This window comes from Pygocentrus nattereri, chromosome 1, assembly GCF_015220715.1.
Source record: "Pygocentrus nattereri isolate fPygNat1 chromosome 1, fPygNat1.pri, whole genome shotgun sequence".
Lineage (NCBI taxonomy): Eukaryota > Metazoa > Chordata > Actinopteri > Characiformes > Serrasalmidae > Pygocentrus > Pygocentrus nattereri.
In genome coordinates, this window is record NC_051211.1 from 43,699,557 (window position 1) to 43,717,764 (window position 18,208).

The 18,208-nt window shown below is 39.3% G+C and overlaps 2 protein-coding genes across 3 annotated transcripts; both read left to right on the forward strand.

The window, feature by feature from the left end:
- Positions 1-3,348: 3,348 nt before the first annotated feature.
- On the forward strand, positions 3,349-7,543 carry LOC108426350 (microsomal glutathione S-transferase 1-like). Its single transcript, XM_017695764.2, has 4 exons — positions 3,349-3,432; positions 5,651-5,789; positions 6,509-6,603; positions 6,823-7,543. The coding sequence occupies exons 2-4, from the start codon at positions 5,673-5,675 to the stop codon at positions 7,067-7,069; spliced, it is 459 nt and encodes a 152-aa protein (XP_017551253.1). The 5' UTR covers positions 3,349-3,432; positions 5,651-5,672; the 3' UTR covers positions 7,070-7,543.
- A 1,684-nt stretch (positions 7,544-9,227) lies between these two features.
- Positions 9,228-12,715, forward strand: LOC108426351 (microsomal glutathione S-transferase 1-like). Of its 2 annotated transcripts, none has more exons than XM_017695765.2 (4): positions 9,228-9,315; positions 10,476-10,606; positions 10,890-10,984; positions 12,050-12,715. In XM_017695765.2, exons 2-4 carry the CDS (start codon positions 10,481-10,483, stop codon positions 12,294-12,296), a joined length of 468 nt encoding a protein of 155 aa, XP_017551254.1. In that variant the 5' UTR covers positions 9,228-9,315; positions 10,476-10,480; the 3' UTR covers positions 12,297-12,715. The 2 variants fall into 2 exon arrangements, with proteins under 2 accessions (XP_017551254.1, XP_017551256.1); XM_017695767.2 differs by lacking the exon at positions 9,228-9,315 and adding an exon at positions 9,415-9,692.
- The last annotated feature ends 5,493 nt before the right edge of the window (positions 12,716-18,208 follow it).

An 18,208-nucleotide genomic window follows, 5' to 3' on the forward strand; every position in this document is an offset into this window, starting at 1 on the left:
GTTAAACAGTACTTTTCTGACCATCGACTGTGAATTGTCGATTATGATAGTTCTTAATTGTTGTATTTATTTAACTCAAAGGAACAGCAGAAACAGCAGTTTTAAATAATATAAATAGGGTAGCATGTGGGGGGTGGCAGTTTTTTTTAACGATGTCATATTTTTCATAATTTCCCTTTACATGTCATTTTTTGATATTTTATCCTTGTGCAAAATGTTTAAGTCTGTAGGTACCTAAGCCACAAGGCTAGGCATAGATAACAAACATTAGAATTCAATATCAAATATCCATATATATTGAAAATATACATTTAAAAATATATATTCCCAAAACTTTTCTCAATACCACTCAAACCATATACATCTTCATTAAGGTTACATAAGCTTGCCACTTACCACAACAGACAGACACCAGGGCTTATATTCACAAAGCAGGACTGATCTGGGCCACTCACACAAACACTGACTACAGACTTCTACCTACTCCACAAGTGGCTTGTAAATACAGACTCTGTTGACTAAACTAGCTGCACACAGTTTTGGTCATATCTATAGCTCACAGTAAGTCATACTGACCCACACTGACTAGTCTGTGCAAACGTAATGAAGACTTGCCGGTAGTCTGAGCTGGTTGAGTGAAGTTTAGGAGATGCATTTTTACAGAAATTATTAGGGGTATTTGGGTTTTTGTTACAAAATAGAACCACATTCATTCATTCCTCACTATGGCATCTGTTTAACAATGCTCTGCCCGACACCAATACCCACGGTCAGTGACAATCAGTGACAATGTGGTTGGTTAGTGTAGTGTAGTGGTTAACAGCTTTGCCTTCTATGCTGTAGACTGGGGTTCAATCCCCACCAGGGCAAGCACCCTACACTATACCAATAAGAGTCCTTGGGCAAGACTCCTAACACCACCTTGGCCTACCTGTGTAAAATGTTCAAACTGTAAGTCGCTCTGGATAAGAGCTTCAGCAAAATGCCGTAAATGTAACAATCATTTTTACCTTTACAGGGCCCAATAAAGAAAACTACCACTTTCATTTCATTCAGTCTTTCTTTAGTGAAAGCGCATGCGGGCACGATGGAACAAGCGTAAGAGGAAATCCTCAAATCCGTTTCTCTCAGAACGCACAGAAGGTTCACTCAAACTTAAGGCAAAAGCCTCACAATCTAGTATGCTTATAAGAATATGACTCACCAAGGCCCACAAGACCCACTATTAGCTTTCATCTCTCAAGCAGCACCACTGATCAAAATGAACACTGTTCCTATGAGTCTCCTGGTATTAGCAACGTGATGGTGAGCACATCGACACGTCACATCAGTTCCCCCGCTCTCACTCAGGCCCCTCAGGCTAAATAGAGACACCTCCAAACCTCCTGTCCCGATTTTGATTGACACCTCTCAAATCATCTTCTGACAACCTAGCCCACCCCCCACCCCCCTCCCCCCCAGTGCCTCACACTTTTCTCTAGCATGCTAAATACCTGAAACAGAAAGGAAAGGAAGAGTCACATTAGAGGCAGGGTATCTAATCAGCCCAGTGCTCTTTATCAAATATTACTCGCTGCTGTAGCGTCTCTCTCTGGCAGCTCATGCATATGGAAAGAAGAAAATATGTTCTAGCTGAGATAAGAACAGTGCCCACACCTGGAACGCATTCCAAAAAGCTGCACAATGGCGACATGGCACGCAACGTTAGGAATGACAGTTGTGTGATTGTGAAGAGGGACGAGGCAGCTTGTTTGTCACTCAGCTGGAGACGAGACTAACTCCTCACTCCGCAATGCCCAGTGGAACAAGACAGCACAAAAAAAGATGGACTCGTTCAGTGACATGTCAGTTTGTGTAAATGTGGTCTAATCTACAGCAGTGGTTAACACAGATTTACATTCATATCTGCTTTTAAAGCGTTTGTGATTGAATCTTTTCTACACATTTCCTATTGTTATCCTGTGTCGCTATTGCCTATTTCCATAATTTACTTGTTTTGCGATGTTAATTGACCTAATAAAGATCATCTTTTATGACACCTGTACTAGTTTTACCCGTAATGAATCATTCTGTCTTTGTTGTGTTGCTGCCTCTCATTACTGTATTCCGCTGTTTTCTGGATTGTTATGTCATCTTTCCATATTTCAGTTGTTGTCTTCAGTTGCTAATGGGCCTAATTAAGATCCTTTTTAGTTATACTCAAACCTGGTTCACTCCTTGTTGATTATTTTCACATATTTCTTGTTATTGTTCTGTATTATCTCATATTTCCTTATTTCCTGATTTGTCCTGTGTATTTATGTCATATTTTCTTATTTGCTTTGTCTTGTTTCACTGTCATATTTTCTTGTTTTTTTTTGTTTCGTGCCCTGTGATGGACAGGTATGAGCACTGCTATGACCCACTGGGATGGGTTCCAGCACCCCCATAACCCAGAAGGATAAGTGGCTTAGAAAGTGTGTGTGATTGTTTTGTCTTGTGCTGCCACCTCCTATTCCTTAATTAGCTTTATTTCTCTTCTTTTTGGTTTGTCTTTATTGCTGTTGTTTGCATATTCTTTTTAAAAAAACATGTTTGCCCACAAGTGTTTTCTGGCCCTTGTCATGCCACAACTGTAAACAAGAATTGATACCTAATGGCTTAATCATTTATGCTGTAAGTCCAATGCTCCAGTGAAACTTTTAGAGCGTATCTTGCACTAAACACAGAAGAAAGTTCATTCTAAACTATATTCAATCCTCTCTGATTATAAGTCTGTTAAGTCTTATTACTGACAAAGCACAGCTGAGGGAAAAAATCTAGGATACATAAAACTGCACTGATCACCACAGGAGGGGTGGGAATTAACCTGTATGACATCACTCACAGTGACTCAGTCAATATTGAGTGAACTTTGCCCCAAAAACCGGTTGAGAAAAATCAAGTACTTAGGCTCGATTCTCATCGTATAATAACCATTTTTCTGCTAAGACCAGTAATTTATCTAGCGCACAATTTATGATCAAGAATGACAAAATGTATGATCATTTTTTAAATAAAAGAGTATATGCTCTTAGTTTCCTAGTCTATACATCATTAATGAGGCCCATGAGTATATTTAGTGCTCTTATTATTCAATCACTTTCTATTGTTAATTTATCATAAGCAAGCAAGCCATTATTTTTAGCTAAATTAAATAAATTACACAGCGAGGCAGGGGGCATGCTGAGTCTACTGCGCTGTTCTGTGGACTTGACTTATTGCATTAAGAAATCAAAGTTCAAACGCTGCAGCATTTGTTGAAACATTATTGGGCAAAGGCAAAGCAGGCTGCTTGGCTCCAGTTCAAGTAGGCCGTCCCAAGTGTCAGCGTCAGCCTACACCCACAGATCAGCCACTAAACTCTTACAGTACAATTTAACAAGACATACTGTGGGCTGAGACATTCCAAAGGTAAGTCTTGCAACTTTTCTGCATAAAGTGTCTTACAGGCACATTCTTAAATCACCATCACAGGCCAGAAAATGTTTTACTGTAAAACAACTTGCTTTACAACTGTGTGTCTGCATATTGCAGTACAAGATCCCATGGGTGAGATCATACTATATCACAAGATAAGGGTAACTGTAAGCATATTTCCCCCCAAGCAGACAGCCAGAACGGAGAGAATCAATCAAGTTTTTCTATACAGGATCACTTTTTTTCCTCATTGTGTGAGGACTTGGCACTTTTAAAGCAAAGTATCCTCTATTAATAAAACAAATGGAAGTGATGTTGTGGGTGAACTATAAGGCTCTCATTCACTGCTTTAGAGCACATTAGACGCTGCTGCCACTCATCTGAGATAAAATGCGCTGTTACAGTAAAATATGATCCAGTGATAATGGATGTCCATGCAGCACATGTTACAGCCGTCCTGCCGGTTTTCTTTAGTGATTTTATAACTCTGGATTTGGTCGTGTTGTAAAGAGTCAGAGGTCAATGTGTCAGTAAAATATCTGTGAGACGGGACGTGAGACTGCACGTCACTTAGCAACACAGTCTCTCCTGGCTAGTAGCTACGAAAAGGCAGAGATTTAGCTCAGACGAACATTTGGCGATGAACGGACTTGTACGCATTTATAAGTGGTGCAGTTGGTTTCCTGGAACGTTAAATCTGCAACGAGAGACTGTCAAACACTAAAAAGTTGTGAAGCAGAAGTCGCTTCTCTTTTGAGTTTTCCCATTCCACCTTAAATGGTGCCGCATTTACATTCGGCGTCTCAGACAGAATTTAAGGTGGAACGGAAAAATTCTAACAAAAAGCTGGAGAAAAAGAAGAGACTTCAGCCTCGTAAAACAGCCGAACGCTGAGAGACATTGTACAGTAAGCTGCTCTGCTTCTGAGGAAAAGTTTCCCAATGGAAAGGGGAGGAAAGCGGCTATAGCTGAACTAAAGCTTAAAGCAGAGCTTTACGTCTGCGCTCTCGTTTATATTTTTTAGCTTATACTAGGACATCTGCACACACTGCGACATACTGGACATTGAATGTTGTGGCTGCCAAGGTGGTTTGACTTTTGTTGAAAGGAGCCAGAGTTAGGGCTGTTGGTTTCTGTTAACTAGCTAAGTACTTTGGGTTATATTCATATATTCATTCTATTTTCTATATTTTGCTTTGGATGCATTTTACTGCTATTTATGATAAAATAAGCACAGTGGTGTTTTGGGTTGCATTATACTAGCTGTGTGAACAGCCTGTATGACTACTATAAAGGTAAATAATGTAAATTGTGTCTTTGATCACCCTTTGATTAGACTGGCACAAATACCCAAACCAGTGGAATCCCCTGAAATTGATGATTCTGGCTGTTTTGTAGCCAATTATTTGTTACTTATGAAACAATCTAATGAGTGTGATAAAGTGTTTTAAGTGTTTTTTTTATACCAATGTTCACATCATACTGTAATTATCTGAGTGTTTGTAGCAAAGCATAAAAGTTAACATAGCTTAATTGTTTTTCTCGTATGTCTGTTCACATATCTTGTTTATGTAACTAGCATCTTTTGCATTAGAGGTACTCAGTTCATTTATGCCAATAAGTTGCCACAACGTCACAAAGTATTTGAGTCGTATCTGAGTAGTTTACAAGTTTAATTAAATTGAATGATGGAAATGAACATTCTGAATTCCATCAAGTGAAAATTTTTGCCTCCTTTCTCAATTATTTGAGTATTATATTATATTAAAATATATGTGTACAAGTTGCCCTAAAGTTCTACAAACATTTGACTTTATGACTTTATTATGTGAAGGAAACTTATGACCTTAATTACTATGAGCACTTCTATCTTATCTGGGTTTAAAATGTGTGTGATTTACAGACGTTTACATAAGTTTAGTGCTGCACATTGCTGCACTACTATACTTTCTGGAATTTCTCTGAGGGCTGGACTACTTGAGACAAAGTTCAATTTAGCCAACAGGGCAATAGGGTTTATACTGTCTGATATGATTAGAGCTAAGGGTCATTTCTATTGGACAGTCTGGAATTTGAATAAATTATTCAGGTGACTGAGGAATCCTGCTTCCATAAAGTAGAATTTCACAGTTCAAATTAGGTGCAGACTATAGATGACAGTGTTACTGAATGTTTGCTTTGGATGATTCTGAAATAATATCCATCTCGACAGAAATATTTAAACAGGTTTGGCAATGGCTCACATAACTGACACAGAAGTGTTCCAGGCCTTCTCCACGTATGCCACCATCGTCATTCTCAAGATGATGCTAATGGGTCCTCTTACTGGATACTTCAGGGTCACTAGAAAGGTACAAATAAAATTTGTTAAGTACACATCTGATAGAATGTAATACAATGGTATATTATTAACCTACAATATAACATCAACATATTAATTTGAGCTTTTCTACAATATTTAACAGTCCTACAAAAACACAAACCCATTTAATTGCAATAAAACAAGCATTAAAAGTCACTGAAAAACATTTTAACCTTAATGGGTCGCACTCACTGGCACCTCTTCCAGCCAGCCCCCATTAATACTAATGAATAGTACAAAACTTTTTGTGGCAGCACCACAAATATTGATTCTATAAACATTTTTCATGATGGAAAAATGCTCGTAGAAATAATCACATTACTTCATTTCACCCTGCAGCCACTATGAAAAGTTGGCCTGTTGTGCCACCAAGTAAATATAATGACCATTACATCAAGTTTAAGGCTCTGCCTAGTACAGTATATCCTTTATAATGAGCAGACTACATACTGAGCATTACACATTCATCAAACTTTAGGGACACACCACTGCTCAGCATAGTTTTTACCTGCCATATTTAACCTTATTCAGCTCATCTAGGCCTTCATGAGCTGCACTGGGTGTTTTTGACTAAACTATGTAGTGCTACAGTTCTCCACAACTGCTGTTTCTCAACTCTAAAGCTATGCATGGTATGTGGGACCTGAACATATTTGCAAAGGCAAAATATCGTTATGTTGCACAACAAGCTCTCTCTGTGCTCTACAGGCTTTTGCAAACTTTGAGGACACTCATATGGGCAAGACTATAGAGGAGAAGAAAAGGATGATACGGGTCAATGAAGATGTGGAACGTGTCCGCAGGTTTGGCATCTCTCAACTCCTTGAACCCTAGTTTTATCATTTGTTATTTGATACAATACGTTATTTGGTGACTACCATAAAGCTAACATCTAAGTTATGTAGTTATGAGAGTGAGGAACCAATATGTGAGCCACATACAGACAGTGCAGACACAAGGGGTCAAAAAACAAGCAAATCTGTGAACAGCTTGTGAGAATGACCTTTGCTCCTTATCTTCAGGTGCCATCAGAACGACCTGGAAAACATCATTCCATTTGTAGTGATTGGCCTGCTCTACACTCTGACAGGTCCTGACCTCTCCACTGCCCTGCTGCATTTCCGCTTGTTCGTGGGCTCGCGGTTTGTCCACACGGTGGTCTACGTGATGGCGCTGCCCCAACCAAGCAGGGGTCTGTCCTGGATCCTGGGCATGGTCATCACCTTCTCCATGGCCTACCGCATCCTCACTACTGTTCTGCTGCTTTAGAAGGAGACATAATGGGAAACATCAACAGAGCTACTTCATGTATTACCATCCTGTCACTGCTCAGGCAGCATATATAGCATAATATGTAATAAGCAGACATGTATGTGTACATAAAGATATTCCGCTAAAGATTTTCAATATAAAATGACTAAAAATCCACAAATATATGTGGTAGTGGGTGGCTTTATGATATGGGTGGCTTTATGATATGGGCATTAGTTTATGTGTACTGCAAAGCAACTTATCTCTGATTACAGCAGTGTTTGTTGGCAGCCTGTCACTATGACTCAACACAAAAGCAAGTACACATGACTGATCAGGGCTGTCTATTAGTATTGTACAGTATTGCATGATATCCAGTACTGTGGTAGCCAGTTTCTTTGGAAAAATAAAGACTACACTTTGGAAGTGTACTACAGCACCAAAAGCTGTGTAGTAACTAGTTACATGTAATCAGGTAAATTTTTGAATGATTTTTGCCTTCCTGAGTGTTTTATAATGATGATAATTTTACTTCTACTCAATACTTGTGAGGAATGTAATTATCATTACTCACATCGCAGCCATTAGCATTTAATCACTAATTCTATCTAGTGTTTAACATTATCATGTGGTATTGCTGACAATGTCCTCACTGTACTCTTCAGTGCTGCCATTTTTAGGGAGTCAGGGAGTGCATCACAATGAGAAGAATCGAGCCTAACAAACTTCAGTTCCTATGCTGACTGAAGCTGGATATACTGCTGCAGTGTTATAAGTTATTCAGTACTTAGGCAGCTTTTTGACCTGCTCCTTTGTGCTTCTACTCAACTTGTGAAACACACTTTCACTTTGACTTGAATCATCATTTCACTGAAGTAGAAATAGTGTTACCTGAGTCTGTGCTTAGGCTACTCTGCCCACCTCTAACACCCGATAAGACAACAACCATTGGGGACACTGGCCACAGTGAGGTTGTTTATTCATTGGTCTTGCATGTCTTCTCTGATGTAATGTCTCCCTTTTTATCTGTCCGTCCAACACTTTGGTCGATCGTTGGAGATTGTGCCACTATGCAGAGGCCATGACGTTTGTTTGATTAAATATTTGCTCATAGGGCAACAATAGAGACATTAGTCATCACACTGTTCCATTTCAAGTTTGGATCAAAGTATACACTCTTGGAAAATGTGGTTCTTCAAGGGTTCTTTAGTAAAGGCAATGGAATTCAGAAACGAGTTTATATAGAACCCTTTGATGCTTCTTGATGAAATGCTTCTTCAGATTGATGGAGAATGAGTTGTACATTGTTCTATATAGTAACAAAAAGTGTTCTTCTATTGTTACAAGCTTGACATCATAAGAACAGCAGAACCATTTCTAGTGCTATGTAGAACAACTGTCAAAAAGGTTCCATACAGAGCAATGTACAAAGCATTCTCTATCAATCTGAAAAACACATTTCACCATGCAAAGAACCATTTAAGCATGAAATGGTTCTATATAGACCCCATGGTTCTATATAGAACATTGCTTTTTATTAAAGAAGCCTTGAAGAATCATCTTTTTTAAGAGTTTACATCATATGATTCTGAATTATTAGACAGTCAGACAGACAGATAGACAGATAGATATATAAAGAGTGAATGGAAACAATGGAATAGCAGTTGTTGAAGTGGTTGGTATAGTGTAGTAGGTAACATCTCTGCTTTCTACACAGTAGATTGGGGTTCAATTCCCCACCTAGGTAACCACTCTACACTGTACCAGTAAGAGTCCTTGGGCAAGACTCTTAACCCCACCTTCGCCTACCTGTGTAAACTGACCACAGTGAAGTTGCTCTGGATAGTCTGCCGAATGCCATAAATGTAAATAAACTAAAATAAAACAGACACTGAGAAACAACACAGATTCTGGTTATGATACTATGGAACAGATTATTTACACAAAATGACAGCAGGTCATTCCAGGTTTTCACAGATGCTTCTTGCAAGAAGTGGATAAAGATTTCAAGCTTAAACTAACACTCCATCTTGAACAAAGTGGCAAAATAGGCATCTACACTTTTGTATATAATACTTTGCCGATAAAATAACTCGGTTAGATAAAAAATCAGCCCCGCCCTCAGACCCGCCCCCAGCCCCGCCCTCAGCCCCGCCCTCAGCCCCGCCCCCAGCCCCGCCCTCACTAGTGCTGAACATTGCGTAACCTGCAGGAAGTTGCGAGCCACGGACCCCTTCTGCTACGAGCTCACTTTCGATAAAAAGGTAGGAGGACGCATTAGTGTCTGAAACCTTTACAGCTCACGATTTTATTCATATCAGCTCAGGCGTCGCTCGTTTCTGTTTCTTTCTATGTTTGGGAAGAAGCTCCGCGCGTTCCTGAGATTCCAGAAAAAGAGCCTCGGGCGCGTAACCGCTCTGCGTCTCTTCATCCTCCTGCAGTTAAACCCACAAAGCCTGCATTTACACCCTGAAAAACAACGCCGCGTTAACAGACAAAAAGAGCTGCGTGGCCGTGTAACAAACCCGGATTTTGCTTTTCATTTTGTTGGCTTTTTAGGCCGGAGTGCCCAATCCTGGTCCTGGAGATCGACCACCTTGCAGAGTTGAGCTCCGCCCCTCATCAAACACACCTGAACCAGGTGATGAAGGCCTTCAGGGGCCTCTGAGTGTTGGAGCCTGGTGTGTTTGGGTCTGAACTCTCCAGGATTGGGCCCTCCTATATTAGTATTTATGGATTTATCCTATGTACAACTTATATTTATCACAGATGGGCATGAATGTGAGATTCAGTCATTTCTCAACCTACACAAACATGTAGCACGTACATGTAACCATATATAATAAACATTTATTCATGTATGGATGGCATATTTTACTCATATATGCTGACTTCCTGTTGTACAATATCAGGTCTTTGCTACCAAACTTGAACATAGAACTGCATATATGGATACGAATGTGATATTATATGAAATGCATTTCATTTTTGTGATGGTTCTTTCAAAAATAAGAACATACATGAATCTTCTTTGTTTCTTCCTCATATTTCCCAATGTAGTGAAAGTGGGTATAATGGCTGTATAGCTCAACTCTGAAAACATTGTAAGCTAAGCAATAAAGCTGAATAAAACATGAAATAAATGAAAACATTGTTCTCAAACAATTAATGTAATATTTATAAGCACGCAGGTAAGGACTATAGCTGTACTGGGGATGTGTATGCTTCATATATTATGCATATTCCAATATTTGCTTCTTACATTTGACATTTTTGGCATATATTTATATATATTTTGAAATGGACTGAGCCTGACGCTTAATGTAAACTATGCATATGCAGCCGTATGTGTTGAAAAAAGTTTAGAAAGCACTTGGTTCTAAATGAGTAGTTTGTAAGTCTCAGTTTTAACTGTGCACTGCAGTAAAGATGGGAGAAGTCGTGCACATGATTGACAGTGAGGTCTTCCTGGCCTTCTCCACCTATGCAACCATAGTCATCCTCAAGATGATGCTCATGGGTCCCATTACGTCATACCACCGACTGACGAAGAAGGTGAGTTCTAATACATTTAGAGTCAATTTTGTGGAATTAAGCCTAGTCTTGGACTACGTTTTCAATGAGTCTCAAATTTTTCAAGACGTCTCAATTGAGAATGCTGTGTAGTAGGGATGGGCAATATGATGATTATCATGAATTCCATTAAGCATATCATCGATCACCCAATCCTCCTCTGTAGTCCAGGACTAGTCCTAATCCCTGACCAGAAAACCAGCCCCCCATTTTCTGTTTAGCTGAAATCATTCAAATGGCTCTTCCATGATGGTAATTGCTGCAGGTGTTTTCCAACATGGAAGACACAGCTCTGGGGGGTCCTGCTGAGGACAGGAAGAAGTTGATTAGGGTGGATCCAGATGTGGAGCGAGTGCGAAGGTATGGTACTTTTTGAGTTGTTGCCTTAAAAATAGAATTAGAATAAAACACATTTTGTTGCAAGTACTGCCATAAAATGATTCTAATATAATGTGACCACTCTAGAATTTCTTAAGGAAAAAAAAAATTGGTAGATGTGGTAAAAGTACACAGAAGTATCTACAACTAGATGCAATATCAAATATTTCAGTATTTAGTTTGTCCAGTCTTTGCCTTTAATCAAACTTCGGTTCTTTGCATCAGTCTTGCTTTCAGTTTTTTTTAAAGAAACCTACAGATAAACCTAAAGATATTTTTCCAGACCTCCTCAGTTCAGTCCTTAGACATTGGTTGCAGTTCCTGCTTCTCATTATAGAAAGTGACCTCGAACACATTCAGTGATAACACCAATCCATAGAATGACAAATTACTCCACATCTCAGCTGTCCAGTTTCAGTGTTCTCGTATACATCCTTTCAGACTCCTAGAGCTGAGTTGTCTTCTCACAGTGAAGGATGGACAAAAACAGTAAAGCCAAAAGTGGAAAGTAAGAGTGGAGCTTGATCTTCTCCTCTCTCAAAGATGAAAGCTCTGTATCTGATAGTGACAGTTTTGGTGGTCTACCAGGACTTGCATGGTTGTTACGTGTCCCACTTTCTCTTTCTTTTAATATTTTTTTCCAGACCCCAGACTTGGAAATTTCCACTTCTGCCAGCAAATGATCTTATATCTAATCTCAGAAATATCCTCAGAAAATTTGTATTTGCTTGCTGTTTTGACTGGAAATGAAAAGAATGAAGGATGGTCTCTAAATTTTTTCACAGTGTTGTAGATAATACTGTATATTACACTGCTTGATGTTTCCAAAAAGAAAAACATAAATAAATATTAAACAAAATACACTGTGGTGTTTAGCGTAACGTAATTAAATTGAAGCGGTATGAATTTAATATTGAATAAAATAGCAATGTGCTCTTGTGAAGTGCTTATGTGATTTCAAACTAGGCTAATGAACAGGTATGTGGCATGAGTGAATTACATTTTTAAAATCTAGATTCTCAAAGGAAATTTCTTTTCCATCCACAGATGCCATCAGAATGACCTGGAGAACATCATTCCCTTTGTAGTGATTGGCCTGCTCTATGCTCTGACAGGGCCTGACCTCTCCACTGCCCTGCTGCATTTTCGCTTCTTCGTGGGTTCACGTTGCTTGCACACGGTGGCCTACCTGCTGCCACTGCCCCAACCCAGCAGGGCTCTGGCCTGGATGGTGGGCATGGTCACCACTTTCTCCATGGCCTACCGCGTCCTCACCACTGCTCTTTTTCTATAAACAGATAGCAAAGCTGTTTGCCAGAGGTTGCTTAGTTGAATGTGACATACCTTTTGGTCAGTTGTGGCTTGTTGATCTGTCTTTAGTAATGCAGTAATCAGACCATGCCCTCAACATGCAACACAGTAACATGAGGATGTGAATTTATATGGCATTAGATTGGAAGAAGGAGGGGTTTCAGGCATGTTCCTCTCCAACACTTCAGTTATAATTACATTTTGTTTAACAGTCGTCTGCAAAGCAATGTGAAAAATATGGTAGCTTCATTTCTAACCTGGTGAGATTTAGAATTGTACAAGTTGGTTGATTTTGATTTCTTCAAGTAAATCTCTAAAAGTCAATGTATTGTACTTGTGAATGTCTACCAAATTGCTTTAAAAAGTTCCAGTTATGGATAAAACTGAACTTGCAAAAAAACAGATTTTTGTCCTTTTTCCATTTTTTAAGAGGATTGAGCTTGACTGGCAGACAGTGGGCTCCAAAGGTCTGAGACCACTAGTGAAAATGCTTCCAATTTGCATTTTGTTCTAATTTAATGTGAAATTCTTTATTGTAAATTACATTACAAGCATCACTATTGACAGGGGTGCAAATGTGGTCAACATCAAGAGGCTAAAGCCCATATACAGCAAATAATATTGACAATAATCTACATATTGTAGAGATTCAGTTCTTCACTTATTACAATGACATTTCCCCACTGTGTAACTTAAATTCTGTCTGATTTGCTTGTTGCTATAAATAATTTAGCAAAATACCCCATCATGATAAATATTATGATACTTATGAAAAAGGGGTCAGACTTATGACATAAATCAGCAAATGTTCAAACTCTAGTAAAGACATGACAACCATTTCAGAGCAGGTTGCTGCTTCTTGCTGTTTGTTGTTACTGGTTGTAGCAAATGAAGCAACAGTATATTTTTGGTTTAATTGTGTCTGATTGAGGTCAAATCCGTGTCTGAAGATGATGGAAGGGAGGAGACTAAAAATATTTTTTTATACAGGGGCCTTAACATGATGTCACAAATTGACCTAACTTTGAATAATGACCTAGAAATAGTGCAGAAGCTTGAATCTTCATTAAACTTAATTTGAACCTTTATTTATTTATTTATTTACATTTCTTTCCTCCAAATTTCCAAATTCTGTTATTTCCAAATTTAATTAAAAAATTCCGATCCCAGTGTGGTCTCAGACTTCCGGACCAGAAATGAAAAGGCTCTTCAAAGATCTTGCTCGTAATAGAAGCGATGTGTTTTCTGTCCACTAGAGGGAGGTGTCTGAAAACCCAAACTACATCCACTGGTCCGTGCAGAGCACAGCGACATGTGCCACTCCGAAGACTTACCTTGTGTAGCTTATTCCCCAAGTGATACTGCTACAAGAAGGAAGCATGTCAGTGAATATTTCATATATTAATGAATAGACTACACTGAACTGCATAATGCTTATGTGCTGAAGTACAACTGTGCCATAAAAAAAGTTCACACAACAAACATTTGTACCTGCTATTATGCATTAAATAAGCACCAAACCTTTAAAATAACAGAATTTCTCTCAAACATGCACCTGTTCACACAGCAGAGGATAGCACCTTATCATTTCCAGCATCAAGGTGAGAAGTGACGTTTCATTGCTCCTCCTTTTTTTTTTCACATGGCCTTCTCTTTGTAACAGATTAAACTCTGCCACTTAGCTCCAAGGCCAAGGCGCCTGGCCATGCATACAATCCATAGGCTGGTAATCATTTGTTTTGGGTCTGTGCCCAGCTCCAGGCCATGCAATATTTCAGTCAAGTGGTGCGTTTTACAGTCGGGGCAGATGAGGTACGCCTAAACCTCACTCTGTGATCAATAGCAACTGATCCTCCTACTCCGTCCACAGCACTGGCTCAGCTCTGCATGGGCTGGGCTGAACTGAACTTTGCTTTTTTAACTGAAGAGTCTTAAAAACTTTTTCACGCTCACCTTGGGGCCTGTTAAGGGTTACCATGTCAGCCCTGAGTAATTCCTGGACACCTGATCAGTGACTTGATTTTTATTAAATTCAGTGGATAGGTCGCTGTTCTCATGAAGCAAACTAAGGTAGATAAATGTCTCTTCAAACTACTTCGTAAGTATTGCCTTGCAGTGTTTTTTAGTGCCTAAAAGGATTGCCACCTGTCCTGGATTTTCTGGAAAATATGCAAAATGTCCAGGAATCCAAGCATTTTCATATCCCTGCTAGAAAAAAACAGCCTAGACTAGCATAGCTAGTCACCAACTGGCATGTTGTGTTTTGAATGTTGGTATGCTGGCCAGCAGCAATGGAAGCTGCAGATCACTACCAAAACAAGCAAACTGTTGGGAGAAAACCTCCATTTTTGTTGGTTTTCATTTTTTTTACATAACTAGAAAATGCCAGCATCATTTACATTATGTTAACAATTCATGATGAACAGAACATTAGAAATGGTCCAACATTATTCCTGCCACATTAACTCGGGGTGTCCAATCCTGGTCCTGGAGCTCTGGTCCTGGTCCTGGAGACCCTGCACAGTTCAGCTTCGGCCTCAGTCAGGCGCACCTGAATCAGGTAATGAAGGCTTAAGGGGCATCTGAGTATTAGAGCCAGTTGTATCTGAACTCTCCAGAGATCTCAAGGTCCAGGATTGGGCATCTCTGTATTAACTCCTATTCAAAGTTAAGAAGGTTATTGAAGGTTTTAGAAGTTCCTTCTTCTGTAAACTTTCCATTTTGGAGATACGAGTTTTAATCCTGATAGCAGAAATGTTAGGGATGTTCTTATAAAGCAGCTGTACACAAATAATGTGTTTGATTAGTGCACATTACTATGAATGTAGGAGCAAGTGTTTGGGAAAAGTGCACCTCTATATGGAAAAAAATATATGCATGTAAGTGTGTTTATCAAATACATTTGAAAATGTAGTGTTTAAAATACATTTTTGGAATGAAGTGTATAAAAATAAATACCCATGTATTTCTTTTCTATATAGGCTGCTGGTGACATATTTAGGCAGCACTTCAATGTGATAGCTGAGAAGATGAGGTTCTGTAGCCGAACTGGCATCTATCTACCTTAGATTGCATTGGGAGAACAGCTCCCCATCCACTGAATTTAGTAAGAAATCAAGCCACTGATCGAGTGTCCAGGAATTTTACAGGGCTGAGGTGGCAACCCTAGTGCCTTGACATGTCGCCAACAGTGCACCTTTCTGAAAGGACTGTCCCTACAAGCGCACCCTTCCGAAACTTCAATCAGACTCATTCTTTGTACACAAATGGTTTGCAGAACTTAATAAGAGATGCTTGGAAATGCTTGGACTCTGGAATGGAACATTTTGTGTCCAGAAATTGAATTATTTTCCTGAACAGACAACCAAAATCCAGGACAATCAGGAAAAGTGGCAACCCTAGAATCAGCACAGAATCTTTGGCTCATGGTTGGATATTCTATCTTCAGACAGGCCTTCAGATGTACAGATGAGGACAAACAAAATGAACTGCCTGAACGCCACTGCACCTCCACATCTGTCAGAACATTTTCTCACTCTCAGTCTGTGTATTACAGTAGACGTCGTATATTTCTCACATCTGCCCACTGCCTTATTGTTGGGCTTATTAACTGTACAGGGGCTTAATTAGGCAGAACTTCAAAGTGGTGGCTCAGGCCGGCGCTGAGGTGCGGCAGAGATTTATATCACACAATGGCTCCCCGGGTCCTGAAAAATTAATGAACGCTTAGCCGAGATCCGACTTACGGTCAACGCTCTGCATTATAAATCAATTTGAGTTTAAGCCTTGCTATGCGCTACCAGCTGGATCTGGTGGCGTGGACGTTTTGAGGGCACATGGTGAACGTAGGTGACGGGTCCATTACGTCTTGATTCTGAGGTAATGTGGGGACTGATGGTGCTTTATCCAGTTCAGGCGGATATGACGGAGTAGGCCCCAGTGTACCAAAAGGCCAGTCCATAATGGTCACACTGGCTCACACACATAGTACAACCTATTAGTTTCCAATGAGGGATGTGACATGGCAGCAGTTCAGAGTACAGCCAGTACGTAATACAGGTCTAGATACAACAAATGTCACCTTACTCAGAAAGTGCAGACTTTAATGGAATGTGCACATAAAGACTAACTAATGGCTTCCATGTTGTTCTCTTGCCCTCTGCTTTGTGCTTTTCCTGTAAACTCTATAACTGTACAAGTAGTTTTTTTTTTTTGTTTTTTTTTAGATTTTTAGGTTGCACCTGGTGAAAGTCCTAAAATGGAATTCCACTTATTCTTTAAACGTTCTGCATAAATTTAGTCATAGATATGTAAACAAAGCCATTCAGAGCAGTTTGATGAGAAATGGTTAATTTTAGGGAACATATAGACTCAGGCTTCTTTATAATGATGGTGATAGGAACTATTGTGGCATCCTTCAGAAGAAGAATCAAGAAAAGGCATAACTTCTGCTTAAAATCTGCTCTTTTATCCAAGAAACAGCAAAAAAACTCTCAGGGGAGGTGAGGCCACCAAAAGCCATGGACTGATCCCCCACTTACACAGAAAGTCCCATGCCATAAACACTCCATGTTACACAAAACACACAAACAACAACAGTAACACAACAACAACTGTCTGTTTTAGGGGTGGGGCACATAGCATAGCTTTGCATACTACACCCTAAAGCCCCTTTCTCAGCAACAGAGTAAGTGGACCTACATGTATCTTCTGATTTTTTTTGTATGTAGTGTTGATAAAATAGTGGTGAATCCACCATTGATAAAAGTTTTCTATGGGTTCTAGTTTGCCTTACAACACCCTGCGTGTGCCTCACCACCATTAATGGATATAAAAAATACATTTACAGGCCAAAAGCTTCTCTCAAAACCAGTGTAAAGCAAGTCTGAGTCCTAGCAATGTATTTGCAGTCATTTCATGTAATGACTCTCTGTGCTGTTGGTATTTATAGGCATTATACTCTTGAGATGTCTGATTTCTGTCACCACTGTGAATAATTCTCTATAAGTTTCAGGAATTTTCTCCAGAATTGAATGTCACATCAAGCCACATTGAATGACTTTGTTTACATCTTAGCCATTTAGTTAAACAATAAATAGCTTGCTTTAGTGTTGTTTTTAGTACACACTGATAAGCAGGATATCCCAGATACATCGATCAAGCTTTTCCATAAATATATGCACAAAACATCTTTTAATCTGCTCAAACTGCAGCCAGGTATTTCTTCAGTTTAGGCAGCCTTGTCAACGTGGTTTAGGACACAGTGTGACTTACTGTGAACTATAAAACTGAACAAAACTTTGCCATGTAGCTGAACACAGCAGGCAGCCACTTTAGACACCACATTCTAACCCCCAGAGGAACAGTTTATTGCTCAAATGTTGATCTTCCATGGCTCAAGAGACATAATGGTGATTATCCTAAAATGTCTTAGGAGAAAAAGCCTTAGACAAAAAGAAAACATGAGATACTTTTGGCCAAGATAAAAAAAACATTCACAGCATCAATACTGGAAGGCTGTGATGAGAAATATTTGAGTTTGTATTGAGATTCAGGCAAGACGTGAGAATATTGAGCAGCAGGAGACTTAGGCAAAAATCTTCTTTTGTTTTTCCATCTAAGCTCATTTCTCATCTAGGGAAAAACTACAGAGGTATTAAAAAGTTATCTTTTTTGGTTTTTGTTTCATATTTGGATCCCCTTTGCATGCATGACATGCAGGCTTACAAACAGTACAGATTACATGCTTTTTGTTGTTTCTGTTTTAATAACTGTTAACCTTGAATTTTCAAACTGAAGATGTCTATAAACAGAAACAACAGTAATCTAGCATCAATATGCCCCTTCTGGAAATCATAAAAAGGGCAAATGCTTTTTAAATCACTATTGCTCAAC

Bases quoted from the DNA above. Each gene is read 5' to 3' on its own strand.
- LOC108426350 (XM_017695764.2), top strand. From the start codon at position 5,673: ATGGCTCACATAACTGACACAGAAGTGTTCCAGGCCTTCTCCACGTAT. The intron at 5,790-6,508 runs GTACAAATAAAA...TGTGCTCTACAG, and splicing joins ACTTCAGGGTCACTAGAAAG to GCTTTTGCAAACTTTGAGGA. The intron at 6,604-6,822 runs GTTTGGCATCTC...CCTTATCTTCAG, and splicing joins GATGTGGAACGTGTCCGCAG to GTGCCATCAGAACGACCTGG.
- LOC108426351 (XM_017695765.2), top strand. From the start codon at position 10,481: ATGGGAGAAGTCGTGCACATGATTGACAGTGAGGTCTTCCTGGCCTTC. The intron at 10,607-10,889 runs GTGAGTTCTAAT...TAATTGCTGCAG, and splicing joins ACCACCGACTGACGAAGAAG to GTGTTTTCCAACATGGAAGA. The intron at 10,985-12,049 runs GTATGGTACTTT...TTCCATCCACAG, and splicing joins GATGTGGAGCGAGTGCGAAG to ATGCCATCAGAATGACCTGG.